Source organism: Rhagoletis zephyria, unplaced genomic scaffold, assembly GCF_001687245.7.
Source record: "Rhagoletis zephyria isolate East Lansing unplaced genomic scaffold, Rhagoletis_zephyria_1.1 Rzeph_scaffold_06654, whole genome shotgun sequence".
In the NCBI taxonomy this organism is placed as follows: domain Eukaryota; kingdom Metazoa; phylum Arthropoda; class Insecta; order Diptera; family Tephritidae; genus Rhagoletis; species Rhagoletis zephyria.
The window spans coordinates 11,702-34,989 of NW_016163737.1; the positions used below are offsets into that span (position 1 = coordinate 11,702).

Genomic DNA, 23,288 nt, shown 5'->3' on the forward strand with positions numbered 1-23,288 from the left:
AAAAAATTAGTTTCTGTGTTATTAAGGGTTAGGGTAATAAAAAATCCGAACTGGAAAGCTTTAGTTTTTTATAAAGTTTTATAACTGCTCTGTAAAGAAACAAAAATGTTGAAGGCCCTGTCTGTATTAAAGTAAACAACTACACCCGCGATATTTTTTCTCATACATTTCGGCAGATAAAGGAAATAAAAACAAAATCACTTGAAACTCAAGTAATTTCTGAGAGCTTTGCTGCTCTTGCTAATGAGAATGATGTCATACGCTTAATGATTTGAAGCCTTTGCAGCAGTAAATTGAAATCAGTCGTTTCGTTCGCCAGATCTGAAAAGTTAATGAACTTGGAAAAGCAGCATTTTTTTTGGCAGAAGCGTAAAGAAACTTTTTGTTTTAAAAAGAGAGACTACTTATTATGATTTGAGCTGGAAAGGTATTTAAAGGAGATATACGATTTTTATAAAGAAAATTTTCGACAAAAAAAGGAAAATTTTTTCATATAATATTTTAAATGTTATATAAAATATACAACTTCTTCTTCTAGCTAAAAACTTNGATTCCTCGAATACTTTATTTAAATAAATAGATTTATACAAAATAAATGAAAAAGCTTATAAAAATATATCGTCACCTTTATATATTTAGAGCGGTCCTAATTTATTTTATTTCGAAATTCGGTTCTGCACGAAAGTCTTTAGGTTTAGCCGAATTTAGAATCAACTACTGCGTCAAAAAATTAGTTTCTGTGTTATTAAGGGTTAGGGTAATAAAAAATCCGAACTGGAAAGCTTTAGTTTTTTATAAAGTTTTATAACTGCTCTGTAAAGAAACAAAAATGTTGAAGGCCCTGTCTGTATTAAAGTAAACAACTACACCCGCGATATTTTTTCTCATACATTTCGGCAGATAAAGGAAATAAAAACAAAATCACTTGAAACTCAAGTAATTTCTGAGAGCTTTGCTGCTCTTGCTAATGAGAATGATGTCATACGCTTAATGATTTGAAGCCTTTGCAGCAGTAAATTGAAATCAGTCGTTTCGTTCGCCAGATCTGAAAAGTTAATGAACTTGGAAAAGCAGCATTTTTTTTGGCAGAAGCGTAAAGAAACTTTTTGTTTTAAAAAGAGAGACTACTTATTATGATTTGAGCTGGAAAGGTATTTAAAGGAGATATACGATTTTTATAAAGAAAATTTTCGACAAAAAAAGGAACATTTTTTCATATAATATTTTAAATGTTATATAAAATATACAACTTCTTCTTCTAGCTAAAAACTTAATTTTTTTTTGTAATTTTTGTTTTTAGTTTAACTTCACACATTAACAGATGCTGTGAGTTCTACCGAGTAAAAGCTCCCTTTGGTTAAGATTTTCGAAAGGCATAAGACAGTAATGGCTATGGTCACTTTTGCGCTTAATTTATTACATTTATTTATACAATCTCCTTAACATTATTACGAGAAAATTTAGGCAATTATATACATGTATGTATGTAAGTTGCCAATAAAACTCAACATTTGCTTCGAAAAGACGTGCGCATATCCTTCGAATATACCTTACGCCAACATAACGGATGCTTTCGATGACCCCTCTCTTGCCCTAAACCATTTCCGACAACGCTCAGATAGTTGTCTTCCTTTTGTTTAAGGAAGTGAAATGAGGCGAAGTATTTCCAAAAAAAAAAATAATAATAAATGCAAGTTGTAAGCGCTGCGTTCAGTGAAATGGCAAAGCACCAGTAATGAAGAAAGAATTATTAGCGAATGTAGCTAACAGTTAACGATCAACACAAATGCAACAGATGTACAGACGAGCTACGCGAATGGCAGCAGTTAAGTGTATCTGAAAGGGTTGCGAAAGGGAAAAGCAAGGAAATTAGTAGTTGTGTGGATACTTTTAAAGAGCGACAAGAATTTATGTGGCAAATAAACTGGCGGTGGCAAACTACTACATAGCCTCCGTTGCAGTGCTGTTATTGGAGCTTGCTGTTCTTTAAAAAAAAAAAATCATAACAAATGTGTAAACTAGAGTGGTCTTTAAAAATGCCAAGATATAAATTTTGTATGCGGCATACACACCTTAATTTTGTTATATGTAAAAAATAAAGACTTCCACGAAAAAATCAGTATTTAACAAAAGAAATTAAGCATCGCTACCAGGGTTTGAAAATATTAAAACGAAATTATTTGAAATCGGATAAATTTGGCACATTAATGAAACTTCTAAAAGTTTTGCTATCAAAAAAAAAAAAAAAATATTTTTCAAACCCTGGTAGCGACTCCTATTTTTTTTTAATTTATAAATTTTCGTGCCCACATACAGTTTATATCTTGATACTTTTAAGACCACTCTAGTTCACATATTAGAGTTACCTAAGGATTTTGACATCTTCAGGGCCACCCAGTTTACATTTTTCTTAGCTAAAACTGCTGTCCCTAGCCTCATGATTTTCCCATTTTTTGTTTCTATTTGCTTTCATTCAGTTAATCGCAACAATTTCCTCTTACAACCTGATACGTTTCGCGCGCCTTACTCAGCATTTCATTACATTCTGAGGTTTTGCAACCAAGTTGTCCTCAGTGAAAAATTGCAACATCATCATCTCAGCACCTGCTCATCATTTTTACACAATTATTCTTCGCCCAGCATGTGGCTGGATGCTGCTGCTTTCTCTGCGGCTGGTTTGCAGAATTTTTACCATGTTCGCGGGCACATAACCGAGAGCAAATGTTCCTAAAATGGGCAACATAAGTTGCTTCAAAGCAACGTGGGGACTTTTACAACATATTAAGACATACGCTTTTGCATTTCTGTTAGCATACGGAAGTTCTGCTTTATGAAAGAAATAAAAATTACAGGTTTACATTTATACTTTAGGCGATGCTATACCCAGGACAAAGCCTGTATTAATAGCGAAAAAGGTGTTGTAGCCATCTAATTCGCCACACTCGAAAAAACTTTAAGTATGTAAAATTAAAAGCCCATAAATATTTTTTAGAATTATATAGGTTTTGTTGCTTCTTGTAGAATTATTCAGCCTCTTCAGCAACGACGGCTTTTATTAACTTCTGCTTTTCTTACTACCAGCCATTAAAAGGTGGTAAAATTTTATTCATACATCGATAAGTTTTATAAACAACAGAATGAAAACAAAAATGCCAAAATCTCTTCGACAATTTCGAGGAAAGGCTGCCGCAGCGAAAGAATCACTGAAGAATGGCTTTATCACCGCACGACTGAGAAAATTGCCTAGCAGATAGCGATGGTAGTAGCCGATGTGCTTGGCAGTGTGTGCGTGTGCATGTACATACATACACACATATGTATTTGGCTGCTGAAATAGCGAAGCACTTAAGTAAACAGCATTGCAGCTGAGCTTTTTTGGAGTGCTAACAGTCGCATCTTGATAGTCGTCTGTAATTACTGTTTAGATTTTTTCGACATTTTGTTGCTATTCTCTATGATTTTATTTGCTTGTAAATTGCTTGTATGCAGAGTTTATTGCCATTCTTTGTCTAGGAAACAAATTTTTCATTGGCGATTTTTATTTCATTTCTTGGAAGTGTTAATTTTATTGCGACACTTAATTTTTTTTTGTTCGGTGGCGTGCGGGTATTGCTCAATACTACTTGCCTTATCGCAGATGTGTTGTTAAGTTAGATGTTTGTGAGGCGTTACTATTGCGAAGCTTAAACACTAAGCTGTGGACGCACGTACAAAATTAATTTTTTGGTAATTACAAGTAGTTTAAAAAAAAGTAGAAATTTTAAGAGAGATTTTTGCTAAACTTAACATTTTAAATTTACCAAACTAGACTAAGTTGTTTTAGTCTTAATATTTAATTTTTTATATTCAATTGTTTCCTATCTAAACTTTAGTCTAATATGCTATTTAGTTTAGTTTCTCCTATTAAAATTTTACACATTTTATAATTTCTTTTAAAATGATAACTTTAATTGTAACAAACACTTCAATCCTAACCTCTTTTGAATACATATATTTTCAATGTATCTAATTTGGAATTTTAGTTGATGTGAGTAGTTAGATTAAGAATATTCAATTAAGAATATTCAAATTTTAGTTTATTTTATTTTATTTTATTCAAATTGAAATCACGAATTATCATTTGAAAGAAAAATGTTACCCGAAGTTATGTTTGAAAAATATTAAATTTATTTTGATTTGCATTTTTTAAGTTAAGATTCAAAGTCAATTCTAGTGTATTTAAAATTTGATATTTGACAAGATTCAAAAATTTTTATTGAAATTCCAATTTATATTTTGATTTCAGTTTTCATATAAAATTTTAATTTGATTTTTTAGTGCAAATTTTAAATTTAATATAAATGTTGGATTTAACATTTAATAAGATCAAATTTCTACAAGATTTCGATCAATTATTATTTTTTAAATACATACATACATACATATGGTTTTAATTTTTAATTTTAACGGGCGTTCTCACTTTTGTTTTAATTTAGAATTCAATTCAATGCCATATTTTAATTGCAGCTCAAGTCGAAGGAAACATGGAAAGTAAAAGGTAAAATTAAAACTTATTTTAATATCTTTGACTTTAGTTTTTTCAACCTTTACTGCAATTTAAATTTAGTTTTAAGTTTCTGGAATCCTGTCGCCGTTATCAGTACAAAATATTCTTGGGTTAAACATAAAATCGCATACGGTTAAAGATGTGTTGCGTGTGCTTATAGGAGCCAAATGATGGAATTACTGAAAATATTTTAATGGTGATTTCCGTATTTCAGATTAAATTGCACTAAAACTAAAGACTTAAGTTACGAACTTCCCGACGAAAACCGATCAAATAAAGAAGTATTTAGTACTGTTGTTTGCTTTCAACTTAGAAAATGAAAATTAAAATATTATTTAGGATTCATTATACATTTTTCTAAGTATATACTTATGAAAGGAGAATAACATAAAGTTTGCCTTGAAAGTGCTCCGAACCAGTTTGGCCTCATTTAAAAGAGACTTCGTTGAAAAATTTAATTTATGTATATATGTACACATGTAAAAGTGATACGAATTTACAACAACAATTTGCAAAAATGCAACACTGAACTGTGAGTAAATTCCGAATCAAAAAATTCCTATCCAAAAAAATCCAAATGCCGCAACGAACTCTATTGGCCCAATGCCAATTGGCATCCTCTTCAACTAACACTGATAAAAACAAACGGCTTACATTAAGATGTGAAGCAGGCTAGGCCGGTTTCCAGAATCTTGTAAGTACTACGCATAACTAGTTGGTTTAACTTGCCTAGAATTACATGTGGATGCAGTTGCTCGGGTATTTTTCACTTATTGATTTCCTTTTACCTTTTTGAAAACCATTAAACAGCGATTTTTCACCTTTACAGGCTAAGCCAAGCAAATCCACAGGGTGTGTATTTAACGTATGCTACTTCAAGGGAGCCTGCTTTGTGTGCACATACATATGTACATGCTTTTATGTGTGTGTGCTAGTGCGGTATATGCGGCCACTCAGTGTTGTGCAAGTATTTGAGTGATAATGATAATGATTATCATAATGGCGTTACAACTCGCTGTAACTAGGAATAAAATTTGCGGCTTGACAGCATCTAAGTGGTAACTGAAGGTGAGTAAGTAAGTACGAGTATGCAAGCAAGTTAGTTAGCAAAAGGAAAGGGGTGGAGTTGGGTGCCAGCATTTTCACGTATCGAAATGCGGTACAGCGCAGCGCAGCGTAACTTATTCACCAGACCGTGGCGCATTAAGTGCTTTGTTTGTGCATACATAATACTTGCTGTTTAATAACAAGAACAACAAGAACATCACTTAGAATAAAAAATAAAGAAGTACAAAACAAGTACTTAAGGTAAGCAGAATAATGTGTATGTAGAAAATAGAAGAGAAGCCTAGAGAAGAGGTAATGAAGTTGTGCATGTCGAGGTGGCAAATGAGGAATGTGGCATGGAAGACTGCTGACTGCTGTGTGCAAGCAAAAGCACCCAGCAGTTAGTGAGCAGTGGTTGGTAAGAATGTGGTAATGCATATACACAAGTACATATATCTGCTATATATACGTATGTATATTGTATACTTATGCATGTGAAGATAGCGCTGGAATAAGGAGCATAAGGCGAAAGCAAAAATATGCCAGAAGCGCGGAGAACTGCCAATAGTTAAGTAACTTAAGGGGTTCGATTCACTCTTCAGACTTATTTTTAATGCTAGGAGTGATGAAATATAATCAAAAAACTTTTTTAAAAATATTCGGCTTTGAACTGAAATAGATTTTCCCGTTTCCCAAAATTAATCGCGAACACTAGTCTGCTTATATTGACGAAATTCGATTCTGCGTTGGAATAAAATTTTTCAGTAGGCACAAGATATGTGAAAATTTTGTTATTATTATTAGCAAATAGGTGTGGAGCTAAATGCCTAGCATAATTATTTAGCTCGTAAAATGTGGGAAATGTCTGGAAGTGAGCACCAGTGAGTGGCATGACGTTATTCGGGTAGAACTTTGACTCCGACCAACACGCAACTTCATAGTTGCTTCAACAGCCCGAAATGTGAGCAAAGCACAAACTTCTTTCCTCCGGCTAAGTCGACTAGGGAGGCTAATGGCTTGAAGTGGCTGACAGGCATAGCTAAAAGATTTTAATGCCACTACTCAGAAAGAACAAAAAAAAACTACTTGATTACTCATAAATTTAAACTGTTCACTTTTTCTGCGCTCACTGTGAATTCGTGATTTTTTTTTCTTAAATAAATTTCAAAGTTAATTCTTCTTTCCATTCTAGAATTTTGTTATTTTTCTGCTGGCTTAATTAATGGTGAAATGAAAAAGTAATTAATTAATGCATGAATTTTAGAAGGAGCCAACATGAATGGGAAAATCAGTGAACGGCAACGATGAGGTGGTTGGCGTATGATGGTTTACCAGGAATTTTAGCTGCGAAGTGGCGAGTTGCTTGGGCTTTTTATTAGCAATTACAACTTTGTACTTGCACCGCTTCTTACTTTGCCAACTTTTCTGGTTGTAGGCTCTTTAGAATGAGCGAGCAGCTAGACAAGTTGTATGCGTGCGCTCGAGTGCTATTGTGAAGTATTTTTTTATAAGAATTGTTTGTGTGAAAATTATGCTGGTTTCTGTATGAACTTGGCGTATAATTTTTTTTCTTTTTCACAGCTGACAGCATAGTTATAATAACTTTGTGTGCATACTTTGGGAAACATGTTTTCTTAGGGACTTTTTCAGATGACAGTTAAAAGAATTAAATAAAAAGAGAACAAAGCAATTTTCAGCAGCTGTGAGTACTTCAATACATTAAGAACAGATAATTTTTAAGCAAAAAATAAAACCGACTTTAATTTTCATATACAAATTTAAAAGTAACGTTAATTTCTTCATGATCCAATAATCGGATCTAAACCAAATTGGTATATGGGGCCACCTCTGAGATACCACCTTTCCTTTAAAAAAACATCCGACGATTTGATAGCCTCCTCCTTTTTTGAAGTCGGTTAAGAATGTTTCCGAAACATTATTATAAAGACGAAATACATACATATATATGTACCTATTTATGTACAAATATTGTGCAAATATAAATATTTATGTGAAATGTTTTGACTTCCTGCAGAATTACACCAAGTTATGGTGCTTTATTGAGCATTTACTAGCTGTTACCTTACAACATCTATTGAAGGAAAATGTGCAAAATACCTAAAAGGAAGGTAATGCAAATACAATTCATCGTATTGTGGCGATTATAATATCGGCATTAAGACAAGCAAAATTATAACCAAAACGATGAGATAAATATATCCGTAGNGAATTAAATAAAAAGAGAACAAAGCAATTTTCAGCAGCTGTGAGTACTTCAATACATTAAGAACAGATAATTTTTAAGCAAAAAATAAAACCGACTTTAATTTTCATATACAAATTTAAAAGTAACGTTAATTTCTTCATGATCCAATAATCGGATCTAAACCAAATTGGTATATGGGGCCACCTCTGAGATACCACCTTTCCTTTAAAAAAACATCCGACGATTTGATAGCCTCCTCCTTTTTTGAAGTCGGTTAAGAATGTTTCCGAAACATTATTATAAAAACGAAATACATACATATATATGTACCTATTTATGTACAAATATTGTGCAAATATAAATATTTATGTGAAATGTTTTGACTTCCTGCAGAATTACACCAAGTTATGGTGCTTTATTGAGCATTTACTAGCTGTTACCTTACAACATCTATTGAAGGAAAATGTGCAAAATACCTAAAAGGAANAACGAAATACATACATATATATGTACCTATTTATGTACAAATATTGTGCAAATATAAATATTTATGTGAAATGTTTTGACTTCCTGCAGAATTACACCAAGTTATGGTGCTTTATTGAGCATTTACTAGCTGTTACCTTACAACATCTATTGAAGGAAAATGTGCAAAATACCTAAAAGGAAGGTAATGCAAATACAATTCATCGTATTGTGGCGATTATAATATCGGCATTAAGACAAGCAAAATTATAACCAAAACGATGAGATAAATATATCCGTAGAAAATACGATAAATAAATCGATAAAGTTATCGATAACGCTGGTAATTATAATGAAGCTAAAAAAATTGCTAATGAAAATATAATTCATAACGTTATTCATATTGATAATCGACACCGCGACAGCAGATCTGGCAAAAATGCCAATTAAATTAATTATTTAAATATTATTGGCATTAGTAATTTTGTTGTNGCTGTTACCTTACAACATCTATTGAAGGAAAATGTGCAAAATACCTAAAAAAGGATGGTAATGCAAATACAATTCATCGTATTGTGGCGATTATAATATCGGCATTAAGACAAGCAAAATTATAACCAAAACGATGAGATAAATATATCCGTAGAAAATACGATAAATAAATCGATAAAGTTATCGATAACGCTGGTAATTATGATGAAGCTAAAAAAATTGCTAATGAAAATTTAATTCATAACGTTATTTAAATTAAATTAAATTAATTATTTAAATATTATTGGCATCAGTAATTTTGTTGCCACATATATTCTCCCAATAATCTTTTCAGGCTTCATTGAATGTTCAAGAAAAAGGATCTGAGTAAAACTTTATAAAAAGGTCAGACTTATAACCTATTTCCAACAAAAGCTTAACCGCAGTTAAGAGGTTAAGTAAGTTGCAAGAATTTTCATATGGGGTGGTCGGCAGTGTTTATTACTTACTTTTTACTTTAATTTGCTTGTACTTAACATGAGTAATAACCCCCTTCAAGTTTTAGTCACCCTTTTTCAATAGGCATAAACAGCAGTTAAGGCTTGGTGGAAATGAACGATTACTGGTTATTACAAATGAGTGTGTTGCAATATATTCGATTGCAATACCAATACTTTCCATAATACAGGTTTTCAGTCACTATCGATTATCGTTTGTACACTATTTAACCTACTTACTTATCACTTACTTTGTTTGAAGCGTCAGAACTTTTTCCGAAATTCATTTTCATCTGACCATTTTCGACCTCACAATCGATTGTCGTTTTCTTAGTAAATAAGATGCAAACCAGCAGAGTACCGTGCAAGCTAAAGCTATCAGATCTCCTTCGTTAATAATATGACAAGGTTTTTGTGTCCGTAATACGAAATTAAAAGTATGTCTTTTCAATTTAGCAAAGACAAGCCTTTTGTGTATTAATTTAATACGATAGATTTCATAAATTTCCAAACTAATAGTCAAAAACAATATTAACAGAAAATTTTTAAATGTTTAAATGTTCGGCCGCATTCACCTTCAAAGGAAATCTTCTTTTTGATATTGCAATTAAAAATTACTTATGCCACATAAGTGCGCACATAAATTTAGACATCAAATATGAACAATTTTCCACTCAATTACTATAATATTTATGATCATATTTAACAAGCAGTTTAAAAAATAATGAAACCCACAAATNATTACTTATGCCACATAAGTGCGCACATAAATTTAGACATCAAATATGAATAATTTTCCACTCAATTACTATAATATTTATGATCATATTTAACAAGCAGTTTAAAAAATAATGAAACCCACAAACTAGTATGGGGCAAGCCATTTAGATAACAAGATTAACTTTCCAAAAAAGCACTAAAACTTTATTTCGTAATAATTAGCATATTAAGGCGCTTCAAAGGGTCGAAGTAAAAAAAGTTAAAAAAAAAGAAGTGAGCATTTCATTCATAAGCTCTGTCAGGCAGGCAGTGAGCATAAAATTTAAACAATAAAACCTATTTAAACAACCAAATTAAAAGCGACAGCAGTCACAGTTTTGCTGATGTCTTAACGCCGAGAATATTTTGTTATTAGAATGCATATTTAGTAAAACAGACAGTGAAGTTAAATTAATGTCTTCAGCGTGCATGCATAACTATATGAACGTCTGCATATATACAACTATATTTATATGTATGTATGTAGTTATAAACGCTTCAAATAAGCATAAAACGCTTAACACAGCAGCAACGCTATGGCACCGCAGGCCGGCCGCGTGAGCTTTTGTTAGGTAACCCAATCTAAGGTGAAGTTCATGATAAATTATTTGGTTTTTATTAATTGATATAAATTTGTTTACTAATCGCCGCCGGTGTTGGTGGCGGTGAGCGGAGTTTGGTCCGCCTTTTAAAATAAAATTTGTAAATACTACGAAAAATGTAACTAGAAAGGGAAACATGTATGGAGAAAACAGACAAATAGGTAAGTGAAGTAAAGAAACTTGAAAGTATTTTTAGCACTTAAACTCAACAGAAACAAGTCTCGGCTACTATACACCTCCAAAGCTAGCCCAGCTATGGCAGCATACACAAGCATACAATTTTTTTTGTTTGCTATGAGAAGCTGCCTCTGACAATCAGACAAACAGGCACTTGGTGTTGCTATTTATTCTTATGCTGAAGCTAAACTGTGAAGTAAGAAGAACGAGCTTGGGCTGAGGTAACTACACCATTACTACTTTCATTCGAAGGTGAAAGAGATTATGTAAGCAACAATAAAATAAAAAAAGACACTTAAAAGAATTGTTGTCGATACCGCAACAGCTATGACGAAGCGAACGTGCATGCAGCAAAACAGCAAGTAAAGAAGGAAAGTCATAAACAAGACAACAACAGTAACCATAAAACGGCAAGAAAAAAGGAAACGTATGGTGTCGTTGTTGGCGTTTGTGATTGGAAAATTCTACCGAAAGCGCTGTAAGGCTTTTATTCTTTTCGGATTTTATTTTTCGTAGTTCACTCCAGTGTAACGAAACATTAGACTTGAGTAACGAACGTACACACATACATATGTAATTAGATATATGTACATATTTGAGTGTCTGACTGCCTTACTGCTTGGTTTGTTGGGTTGGCCGGCTTTAGTGTTTGTGGCTTTCTGACTTTGTGCTTATGCGTGTGTGTGTGTGCCAATATGTGTGTATGTGTGTGTGTTCGCGGCCATTTCGTTGATGGCGTTGATTAGTTGCGCTTCATTCTTCATTCTACTTAGTTCTGCAGGCTAAATTTTTGTTGTGTAATACTCGTAGTGAACGCATACATACATACATAAAAATGCTTAGTAGAAATGAAAGACGAATGAATGTTTGAATAAAACTTTTGCCATTCTGGTGAAGAAGATTGGTGGAGAATAGGAAAATATGACTGGCAGAAATGCAGGGGGATTTTTCAGGGAGACTATATGCGGTATATGAATTTAAAATCAATTAAAATAAGACACAAAAAATAAAAAAATAAAACAAAAAAACTAACAGTAAAATAAAATAAAATAAATAATATCGAATAAAAAACTGAAAAGGCACAAAACTTAAGTAAAAAATATGAATGAAATAAAAAATTGAATTAAGTAAAAAAAATATTAAAACTATTTTGACTTTTTGAAAATCGTAAATGTAAATAAAAATATACAAAATACACAACCATGTTTATATTGGTTATAAAAGTAATGGCATTTTCTTTTCTCGGAAAAATGTCACCTTCAAATATGGCAACATTATTAGCGTGCAACATTTTAAAGAAAGAACAAGCAATATGCCTGCGAAGATGCTGAGAAAAGATCATGAAGACTTGACAGCCCAGGCGCAGGGCAGAATAAATGCATCATTATTTCGAGAAAAGAAAACGCTATAAAATAAAATAATAAATCGAATGCTGGCATAAATGCGTACAAAGCATTCTTATGGAAAAATGCCTTTGGTATATGAATGTAAAATAAAATAACATGAGTTAAAAATGTAAAAAATGGAAAAAATATTAAATCAAATAAAAGAGAGTAAACGGACACAGAAAATTTTGTAACAAAAGTTTTTAAATTAAAAATTAAATTAAGTAAATACATCAAGGCTAATTTGACTTTTTGAAAATCCAAGATGCAAATTGAAAATTTACAATAGGTACACATGATGCACATATCTGCAGTAATGAAAGTAAAATAACACAGTGAATAAATGTAAAAAAAATTTGGCAAACCATACAATTTGCAAAAGCGCCAAATTTTTATTTTATTTCAAAAATTGAAAGATAATAATTAAATCGGAAATTAAAAGATAATAAAACATTTTTTATTTCTTATCGGCGAAAATATTTTTTTCTCTGTTCAAAATAATTTTCTTTCTGACACTCCAGTGCTTGAATGAAATCATTATGAACTGCTAAAATAACCGAACCTATTTGAGTTTAGATTTATTGCGCAAATAATAATAAGCATTCATTTATTTAGCAGGCAAACGATTTATATATGTAGATATAAAGAACAGAAAATCAAAGCACTTTAAGCAATACCCCGACATACGTTGACAATCATTCATTTCGGGCACTCATTCAGCGTCCAAAGCACGCCTTTTTCATAACGAGACAGTAGCCATAGAAATAGCAAATGTATGCATGCAAGCGTGTGGGTGCTGGCAGTCAATCAGCACGTCAAGCAGGCTGGTCGTCGTCGGTCGGTTAATGCGCTTTGAAATTGTTTGAAATTGCATTGTTTCGCTGACAAAGTCATAAACAATTATTCTTACGCTAAATTATGAGATATATTATTTGTGCGAATACATCCGCAGGTATGTATATACCTATGCATACTTCGTTTATAAAGCTATATAAAGAAATATATTGGTTGATGTCCAACAATTTATGGCAAACACACCCCCATGCAGATGAAAAGAATAAAAAACACGAAATAATAATTCAGTAAAATTAAATGAACAAAAAATTACAAAAATAAATACGCATACAAACACAGTTTCCGTGCTTCAGCGTTTTATGGTCGCAAGCCTGTTCAGACATTTGCATGCACATATGCACCCTAGTCTGCAACTGGGTTAGCATGTGGATGTATTCCGAAACTGAATTTCTACAACAACACTCCTACCTAAGTAAACTTTTTATGGCACAAATCCTCTCGCATTCAATGCAAGTGGTAGAGGGTGTGCTTCGATTCGATTTGCGCATTAAATTTTGCTGATTTGTAAGCTTAGTGATATAGAGCAAAATAAGTGAACAGATATTGTATAAAGAATACTTATTTTTTGCCGCTTCTAAGCTTTAAGAAATATGTCAAGTTGTCTTGTTTGTTGTCAAATTGAAAGTGCTTAGCAGCGGCGAGCACGAGTAATCGCAGCTCATTTATTGGTCAACGCTTAACTCACATGTTCTTTTGTACATACACAATGCAAAAATCACTTTTTTCCGTGTTGTTTAGTATGGGTGTGGACCAATTGTTGTTTGCTATTAATTAGTTTAGATGATTTTTATCGCGAGCAAGCGATCGAATTATAATATACTTGTACACATTTAGATATTTGCAATGACTTAATTAAATAAATAAAAGGAATGTAATTATAGAAACACAAAAAATGTGTGTACATAGAGTATAATTGTGTGGTTGGAGAAAAAATAATGTAGCGTTCAAACCCGCTGAATTTTAAAATTTTAAACAAATATTAACATAATTTCATTTATATTTGGAGAGATTTTTTCATTCGTGTTTTTCTTCGCGTCGTGCAAACTTTTTGCAAACAAATCGCTTAAATTAAAGCTGACAAACAAAAGACTTAAATAGCGAACTTGATTTTTTCGTTGGACTCGAAACCAAATAAAGGTATCGATGAAAAATGCTAACGTAATATTAAGGTTTCATCTAATATACCAAAAAGAGGAAATATGAAGAGATATTCACATGAAAAAGGTTACTACTAAAAAAATAATAAGTAAATCTTATGACTCCAGAACAAGGGGGGCTAAAATCAATGGAGAAGTTTAATTGCATATACAGCTTAAATTAAAAGGTCATCATTATTTAGTCAATGACAACCATTGCAGCTAGATCGTTTTTTTTAAACAAAGAAGAGCTCTTTTCCAAAAATTTCATCATTTTTTTCTTTTGGGCAGATTGAGGATATCAAGGAAAACGGTCGATTTTTTTCGATTCTGAATTTTAAGCACCCCGTAGAATATGAAAAAGGCCCTTATCACATCTGGAAAGTGTAGAACTTAATAACAATAATACTTTTTTGCAAGTACATTGTTGAAAAGTTTTTCGGCGATGAAAACATTATTTATTGATAGCCTTGGAGAGGCTAAAAAAATTTTAAAGAAACATTTTAAGCCGTATGAGTAAAAACTAAGCAATTGCTTTTTCTTAAAATTTCAGATCTTTTTTTCGACTAATTTAAATAAATTTAAGTAAGAGGTCTGAAATTTTAAGAAAATCAACTGCTTAGTTTTTATTCATACGGTTGCCGTTGTTTATGAAAAGGGCTTCCAAAATTAACATAGTTTTACAATATATAACTATTGTAAAAATAAAAACTATTTTGACAGTTTAGAGCTTTTGTTGAAAACTGTAAAAACAATTAGCGATGTATGTAGAGACTAATATTTTGGAAAACAATTACTTCAAACGGTTCAATACTTTCGAAAGAACCCATAGCGATGAGATTCAGAACAATGACAAACGCACACAAAGTCGATGAAAATTAGTATGAGGATTTAATCACATATTTTTTCGTTACTTCAAATTAAAATATAAAAAAATGAGGCACATTTTTTATATGAAAATTTAAATTACTTTTTATGGAGCGTACAAAAAACTGGTTGAGCTGCTAACATCTAAAAATATAAATATATTCAATATAAAAAGTTTTTTAATACAGCAAAATAATATAAAAAATGTATTTTAATAATTTCCTGCGCAAGCTTCGTAAAATGTTTAAAATTATTAATAATAATAATAATAGATTGGCGCTTACACATATGTTAGTGTTTTAAATGATCAAAAATAAGGAATACCTTAGTTTAAAGTTTTTCAGATTTATTTAGAAGTAAAAAATATATTCACTGTTTAACTGCTTCTCTAATTCATATAAAATAAAATTCTGTACTAAAGCGGTTTTGTTTTGAAACAGTTCTTCGAAAAAACTCTGGTATATTGAATAGAACCTAAACAAATTTTTTTTTTTTTGATTCAACAAGGGAAATTTTTATTTAAATGGAAATTTATTTTAGGTGCAAACAAAAACAAAAAATGGAAATTTGTTAATTATTTTCCGACTTAAAAAACAGGAAAAAATAAAATTAAATAGAAGACGAATTAAAAACTCTTTTTTCAATGTATTGCCAAGAGTATTTTTGAGTTAAAAGGTTTTTGGTTTGAAATTAAAACAAAGGATTTTATAGTCCTCAAACAAGGTTTATGTTAAAATTGTTTTTATTTTTATTTCAAAGAGAATTTATTTAACACTTTAATATGATCGTAGTTGCATTTCTTCATATATAATTTTTTGACTCTGAAGCCATTGCATCGATATTATATTACAAAAAAAATGTTGATCAATAAGAGCAAATAGACTTGCTTCAATTTTCAAATTAAAGACGTAAGCAACAAAAAATAATAGCAATTGCTTTTCATTCCAAATCTGTGGCTTAACAAAACTAAAAAGGACAGATGCAGACTTTTAAACAAAAGACTTTAGCTGCGAACCTGCCTTTATTTCGCAGCTAGTATTGGCTTGAATATCGCGATCTCCTCATTTCGATATAAAGATTCAAATTATAACCTTTTGTAAATTTTTTTACTTAGAAATCTCCACAACGCAAATCAATCTATTCATACACTGGTTATTCCATGCCCAAACACTTCACAGACATAAAAGGAGATTTCAGAATAATAGTTTCTATGTAAAACACTTACCTTCTGCAGCGTCAGCATCGGCATTATACAATAATTTTTGTTGTTGTTGGCCAAAGTAGTAACGTCGGTGATGGAAACGTTTGCGCGAAAGAGGTGGTGAATTTGGAGTCGTTGTAGCTGTTGTTGTCGATGATGCTGCTGTTGGTGTATCCAACAGATTTACTGGTTCTGTTGCTGTGACGGTGGCATTTTTATTGTCCTCGGCGGTCACTATTACAGCAGGAGCTGTAGTATGTGGAGACGAATCCGGAGGCGCAACCAACTTTAATGCAGACGAGCCACTATCTTGTGGTTCAGGCGTCTTGGGTGGCTGTAACGGCGTTGGTGGTACAAGTGCTGGTGACGATGCTGAGGGAGTTGGTGTGGGCGTTCTCAACGCGTTGTGTATGTTGCGTGTTGCTGCAGTTGGTGGTGTGTATGCGCGCGGTGCATCTGTGGGCACTGGCGGCGAGTTTGGTTTGCCATTGCTGCCTCTGCCGTTGCCACCACCTACTAGCGGCGAGGGGCTCAGTGGCGGTATTAGGCGATCATCTTCGTTTTTATCCTGCAGCAGATTTTGAGATTCCAAGAGTCGTTGTTGCTGCTGATGCAGACGATTTTTTATGAGAAAAATTTTCGGCATTTTGGCGTTAGTTCTTAAGCTTGTATGCCTGCAGTGTTCGCAAATGTTAATCTCGTTTTAATTTTTCAATCAAACGCGTTTTTTGAGCTTGTCGTGTTTAGTCATAGTCACTGCCAGCAAAACACTAATCCAAGTCGTGTGTGTTTGCTGGAGTTAAAAAAGCTACTGGATTCTTCAATACAACTTTTTTTTTTGTTTCCAAAAATAAAGATTTTTTTAATTTGACTGGCTACTCTGTTCACTAGGTTGCACATATTGTTCAAATCGATCGATAGCTTGGCGGCGAGCGAGTGCCATTTTTAACACAACACAATCTTTAACTTAAAAATATATATTCTTCCATGCACTAAACATATATACGAGATTTTTTAATAATTTTAATACTACTTAGAATAATTTTACGCACAGTATGTACGTGTGTATTTTATTGTTTGATTTATTTAATTTTGATAGAAAAGTATATTGTGTTTTGTTTAGTATTAATAGTAAGTGTGTATAATTTATTTACTTTAAAAAATTTTTCGTTTCTTAAAAACTGTTCTGCACTTGTTTGGAATTTTCACAGTAAAACTCTTTCGTTTAGATTCTGGACTTTTAATCCTTTTTATCCTTGCTAGAACCTTATCATTTTCACACAAAAGTAATATTTTTCACTCAGAAGTTGGAACTCTTCACTAAACTACACTTCACTTCATATATCCTCTATCGCATATTTCCTTTTTATCTTTGTTTCTGTGGCATAAGGAAAATTTTGTTATACACTCCAATTGTATTTACAAGTATGTATGTTTGTATTGGCTTTTCTACTTAGAACTTCAGCTAGATCTAAATGATTCACTGTTACATGGGCTTGCAAACGACGAACGCGATTTGGAAGCGCTAAACGCGTGTATCCTCAACGCTTGATCGTCTCTTACTGTATTCCAGCGGTACTCGCGCACAAGCAGTTAGTCCAAAGTCAGCCAGTTAACGTCGTTGCCGTCGTCGTCAATCAGCAGCAGCGGTTCATTCGACACCGCCAACCATAAGCACACACACATCCACTCGTAAGGTATGTATAGAGCCGTCGATCTCCTCTAACAGACGTTGGCCGGTGGAACAACGCGGGGCCAAGGTGGAACGGCTGCACTTTACACAGCCGGTAGTTGGGTATATTGGTTGCTGGTTGCTGGTTGCTGAGCCAGTGATCACTATGCCTCACATAGTTTCGTCGTTTTACCTTTGTTGTGAACACTCAGAAGATGTATGAGTGAGTGCCGTTGTTAGAAGTTCTTAAGGCCGCTTCGTTTTTCATGCTTCGAATAATTTTGTTGCTTTAGTTGAAGAAAAACACTGTATGCCGTTGTGCAGAGGCGTCGTACTTTTGTAGTGTAATACACGAACGGCGATTGTGGCTAGAACTGAGCGCCAAGCGGCCAAACGATCAGAATTCTAAGTCTGATTGCGTGCGTACAGAAGCGAATTGACACTGCAGTATTAAAGAAAAGTGGGAGAGAGAGAGAGAGAGAGAGGCAACAATGAGCAGGTGAACTTGGATCAGGTGAGCGCAGTGCAAGGCAACGAAACCTGCACTTTCGCTCACTCACACATACACATATATTGTTGGGGTGGTTGAGTTCGACTTTGCTTTCGTCGGCAACGGGCTGAGCCTGAGTTTTGCTCTCTCAAGCCGCCGCTCGCCTATACTGCTAACTATGCGCGTGTTTGTGTTTAACGGTTTCGGCATTTTACCTGACTTTACTGTTTATTATGATTGCCGCATGGTTGTTGTTGCACGTAGCATACTAATCTTCACTTGCGCTCGCAAACGCATACTCTCGCAGCACTTGATCAAAATTTCCTCACCTGTTGGCCTATTGTCTTTGTGTATTGGAGATTTCCGTTTTGGAATGCTCACTAATACTCTTGCTTCGAATTCGCTGCGAACAGCGCATCTCTCGCATTCTAACTATTATCCGTATGGTTGTCTTCAATGCATACAGTTACTCAGCTGAACACCGTTTCATTTCGGTGCTCGATACCTGGAGCTCTGGCTCCACTGCAGTTTTTGTCGTTTAACCGCATGTTTTGCCTCATAACTCTTTCCAACCTCCACCTCTTCCCCTTAGAGCTCCTCTTTATAGTTGCTTGCTTAGTTTTTCACATTTGCTTTGGTATCTTGCTTCGTGGCGGCTTGACTTAGACGTGAATTTGGCTTCGGTGGCCGAGCGACAGATCGCGGTCGCGGCTTCACAGTTCAGAGTCAAGGTAGAGGTAATACCAGTACTGCTTTTCTTGTTGTTCTTGTGCATGTTTCATGTTAGGGGTCTTCGTCTTGCTTGCTTATTTTTTTTTTGCTTTTCAAAGCGACTCTATTATTGCCGGCAACTTGGCGTTGTTATGTTTTTCGTCGTCTGCGTCGTTTTGGGTCTCATTGGTTTCGGCTATTATTTCACATAAAATTTCGTTGTACCCCATGTGATTGCAATGTGTTTGTTACTATTGCTCTTGACTCTGAATTTTAGCCATTTGCGGTCTTTCTGGTGCTTAGGTTATTTTGTTGCTTTTTGGGTGTTTCATTTGGCTTATTGCACATTTATTGCTGCAATCTTTTGGAGCTTGCTTTTGGCCAAATTTAAGATACTGTGCAATTTTCTGCACACGTGTGTATGTTTATATGCAACTGCGACTTAAAAAAGCTTTGAGGTTGAAATATGTTTATTTATGCACTTGTATGTGTTAATATGCAAATTTTGTTCAAATGAGCGAGACTTTCGTTGATTTTGAAAAACACTGTTTGGGGAAGCTTGCATAAAATTATCTCATGCTTTTATTACTTTTACTGAATTCCTTATGCAATATTTGAGCAAATGCCTTTTTTCGAGGTGCAAAAAAACTGATTCTTACGAGTTTTAGCCGAGTGTTTCGTATTATTAGTAATGACCGCCATGGAAACATATTTCCCCATAGATTGGCTAGTGGAAGTGCACTAAATACCCACATTTCAGTCAAAATACGTTAAGACTGACGAAAAAGCCCCGCCTGCAGGTTGATTGTTATTCTGGAATAATAAAAGGGGAAAAATAGAGCGTTAGAAATGCGTAAGCGGAGAGGTTTTGTAAGAAAATAAGGTGGCGGTCAAATTATTTCAAGACCGGGAGGATTCCTGCAGAGACGAAGATGAAACTCTGAGGAAAAAAGCGTTAATAGCGTACTTGAGTTTTGCAGGGAACACTTCTCAATACTCTTTTGAATTGCGACACAAGTAGTGTGTCGTCCTGCGAGGCCCACAACGATGGCCGTTTAGAGTGACTGAATAACTCAGTGTGAGGGCAGGACCAGGATGAATGTATTTGCATAAAAATTTATTAAAGCAAAAATGTTTTGGGTAGGCGTCGGAGCCAATGATAACCATTAGTTACCACCTCTGCATGGTTGTAAGTCATGCAGAGTACCTACGGCTTGTAGCGCTGTGGCTTTGCCGCTTAAACTCTGTAAGAGTTTTTGGGGGTGTACGTCAAGCGGAGTATTGAGCACCGGTTATTTATTTAAGTTCAAAAATTGGGTAGGCGCTGTGGCCAATGGTAGCTCTTGTACCACCTCTGTATGCTGAAAGTCATACAGAACCCCAACAGCTTGTAGCGCATTGGCTTTTGCTGTTTAAAACCACTCCGGAGGAGTGGTGATGCATCAAGCGAGATTGTTGAGCATGATTTGGAGTGCCAACAATTAACTACTTTAGTAGGTTTTGTTCTGCGGCAGTTGAGAAGTGCATTAAAAATTGCATACCCAATGAAGAACGAACGAATTATTTTTAAGCACAAGTGCGTGTGTTTATTCGCTGCACTTGGTTTTGGGCGGGAGTGCAATATACAAGTGCGTGTGTGTGTTCGCTGTTCTTTGTTTATGCGGGAAATGCATAAGTCGCTTAAACAGTGACCTTGATCACAACTTAATCTTTGAGACCAAACGAGGTATTCATCATATACAGAATAAGCGCAGCATTCTCTACCTTGGAGAAAGAGTAAAAACAGATTGGCCCAACAGTATCCGGGAACATGAAAAAATACCTACTGGCAAATTATTAACTTCTTCTTCTTCTTATTTGGCACTGTAACCGCCTAAGCGATTTTGGCCGAGTCTCTTCTGTGCCAACTGACGCCAATTGGAAACGCCAAGTGATGCCAAGTCCTTCTCCACCTGATCTTTCCATCGCAGTGGGGCCTCCCTCTTCCTCTGCTACCACCAGCGGGTTCTGAGTTGAATACTNTCTGGACATCTCACTGCTGGTGGTTATATCTATGATGTAGCTTAATCCAGCAATAACGTCGCCAATTATGTTACTCTGGCGATAGTGAAGAATAACTTTTACCAACCGGGACTAATTTAGGCTAGGTAGGCAATTGAAAAGCAGATTCCTCTTTCGCCGAACAATACTCACGCTCCACAAATCTCTCATTACTTATTGGCGCAGACACGTGGACGATGTTCAGATGTTGAACAGAGATGAAAAGGCTTGGGGAATTTCGATTGAACTATTCCACGCAAGATCAGGGAGCAATGGGTACCGAATAAAATGAAATGGTGAATTGAATGAACTTTATAATGACACGAACATTGTTAGGTGCACAAAAATAAAAAGGATCACGCTGAACGAGACATTTCTTCCAGTGAAAAGATTTTTCTACTTTAGAACGAACGCAAGCGTGACCATAAACACAATGAACGTTTCCACGACAGTCGTAACCGGAACGAGCCAGATTCATATCAGGCCAAGGACTGTCATTCAAGAATTATTCCTCAAATCCTTCCCGTGGAATTTTTATCCTGTTACAATAGTAAAATCAAGGAACACAATTAAAGGACCAAGTGCTCAAGGCACTTGGTGGTGGAATATCGTTAACGAGAGACTACGGACGAAGATTTTTAGTCTCGACCGAATGCGATGCCATGCCATACAAGAAGAAGAAGAAAAAACTAGTCCCTGACTTAAAGTGCTTCCGTAGTTGGCGCAGATGTGACAATTGGGTCAGTTAACCTCCGCCCATTTTCTGTTAGTGATGTGTGCCACATGTTTGTAAATAAAAAATACAAAGTAAATAAAACTTTAAAAGTATAAATCGTAAAGTATGTACTTTTTTACCTAAAAAACATAATCGTGGTACAAAGCTGAATAATAATATACGAATAAATGTTAATGAGACACAATAATATTGACAAACAATCGACTTCATTGCTCATAGAAAAATTTAGGAGTGCCGTAAATTTGTTCATGATCCAGTAATCGGAAATAAACCAAATTAGAATGGGATCACCGTTGAGGTACCACCTTTCCTATACAAAAAACGATTTATCCTAGATGGTTCACGTGTTCCGATACATTGATAACTAGACTGCAGATGTTTATGCAGAAAACAGTGCAAAAAATATGTACCTCATAACTGTAAATAAAATGTATTAACTTTCTCTGACCACCAGCCACAGCAATGAAGATTTTCTGATGCCTTTCGGGCATCCTATCAGTCAATATACATTTGAATATTTTCGCTTAGCTTTTGATTATCAACCTGCTTCAAAATGCCTGAAAAGCATACGAAAATCTTTATTGCTATCACTGGTGATCAGAGAAAATATGGAGGCAAATCATTAGTATCTGCAGTATTCTCCCTGCTCCACCCACATTTTCTTCAAATAAGACTTAGCCAAAAGTAAACTGTGAAAGTGAACCAAATTAAATGTTTTTAAGCACGCGAATCTTTACTTGGCTTTCTCGGTTTCTATTAAGGCCCTGGTCTGGCTGAAACCAAGCATCAACACCCGAGTCATTCCGGTACGTAGAACCGGCTGCCATTCGAAGGTCGCGCTTCGTTGGACCAGAAGAAATGCGCGAACTATTTTAGCCGAAAATTAACCCCGCATCCTTTGGTAGACAAGGCCAAATATCTAGTGACCAGGAGGATGTACAAACTACCTAAAAACAGTGCACCACTTGTTGTCACCCAAAGGCAAAGTGACGGGGGCCATGGGGAAGGCGAAAGCCTCCATTGGATCCGACGGAATATATATGCTGATGCTGAAACATTTGGGGCACGCGGGAGTGGCATACCCAACGGAGGTCCTCAACCTGTCTCGAAGACGCTAGAAGCTCTGCTACTTCCGTACTTCACCTGTCATCTGACCCCAGCGAAGCATCAGCATGGATTCCGCAAACTGCACAGCACAACAACAGCACTTAATGCCATAAATACTCCAATGACCCACGAGACCCTAAACCGCAACCGCCCCTGTGAGAGAACTGTCCTAGTAGCGTTGGACTTGACAAAGGTGTTTGACAATGTGTGAAATTCCACGCTGATGGACAAGGGGTTCCACAAGGTAGTGTTCTCTCTCCATTCCTGTTTAACTTCTACATCTCGAAGCTTCCCCAGCCACCTGAGGGAGTTTCACTG

General features: G+C 34.7%; 1 protein-coding gene across 1 annotated transcript in view; it reads right to left on the bottom strand.

Annotated features, from left to right (window-relative positions):
- LOC108373394 (protein ovo-like) overlaps positions 1-17,759 on the bottom strand; it is a 29,454-nt gene extending 11,695 nt beyond the window's left edge. Inside the window, exon 1 of the mRNA XM_017629266.1 lies at positions 16,239-17,759. Within this exon, the coding sequence (XP_017484755.1) occupies positions 16,239-16,860 (622 nt within the window). The 5' untranslated portion in view covers positions 16,861-17,759. The remainder of the gene's footprint in view (positions 1-16,238) is intronic.
- Positions 17,760-23,288: the final 5,529 nt, after the last annotated feature.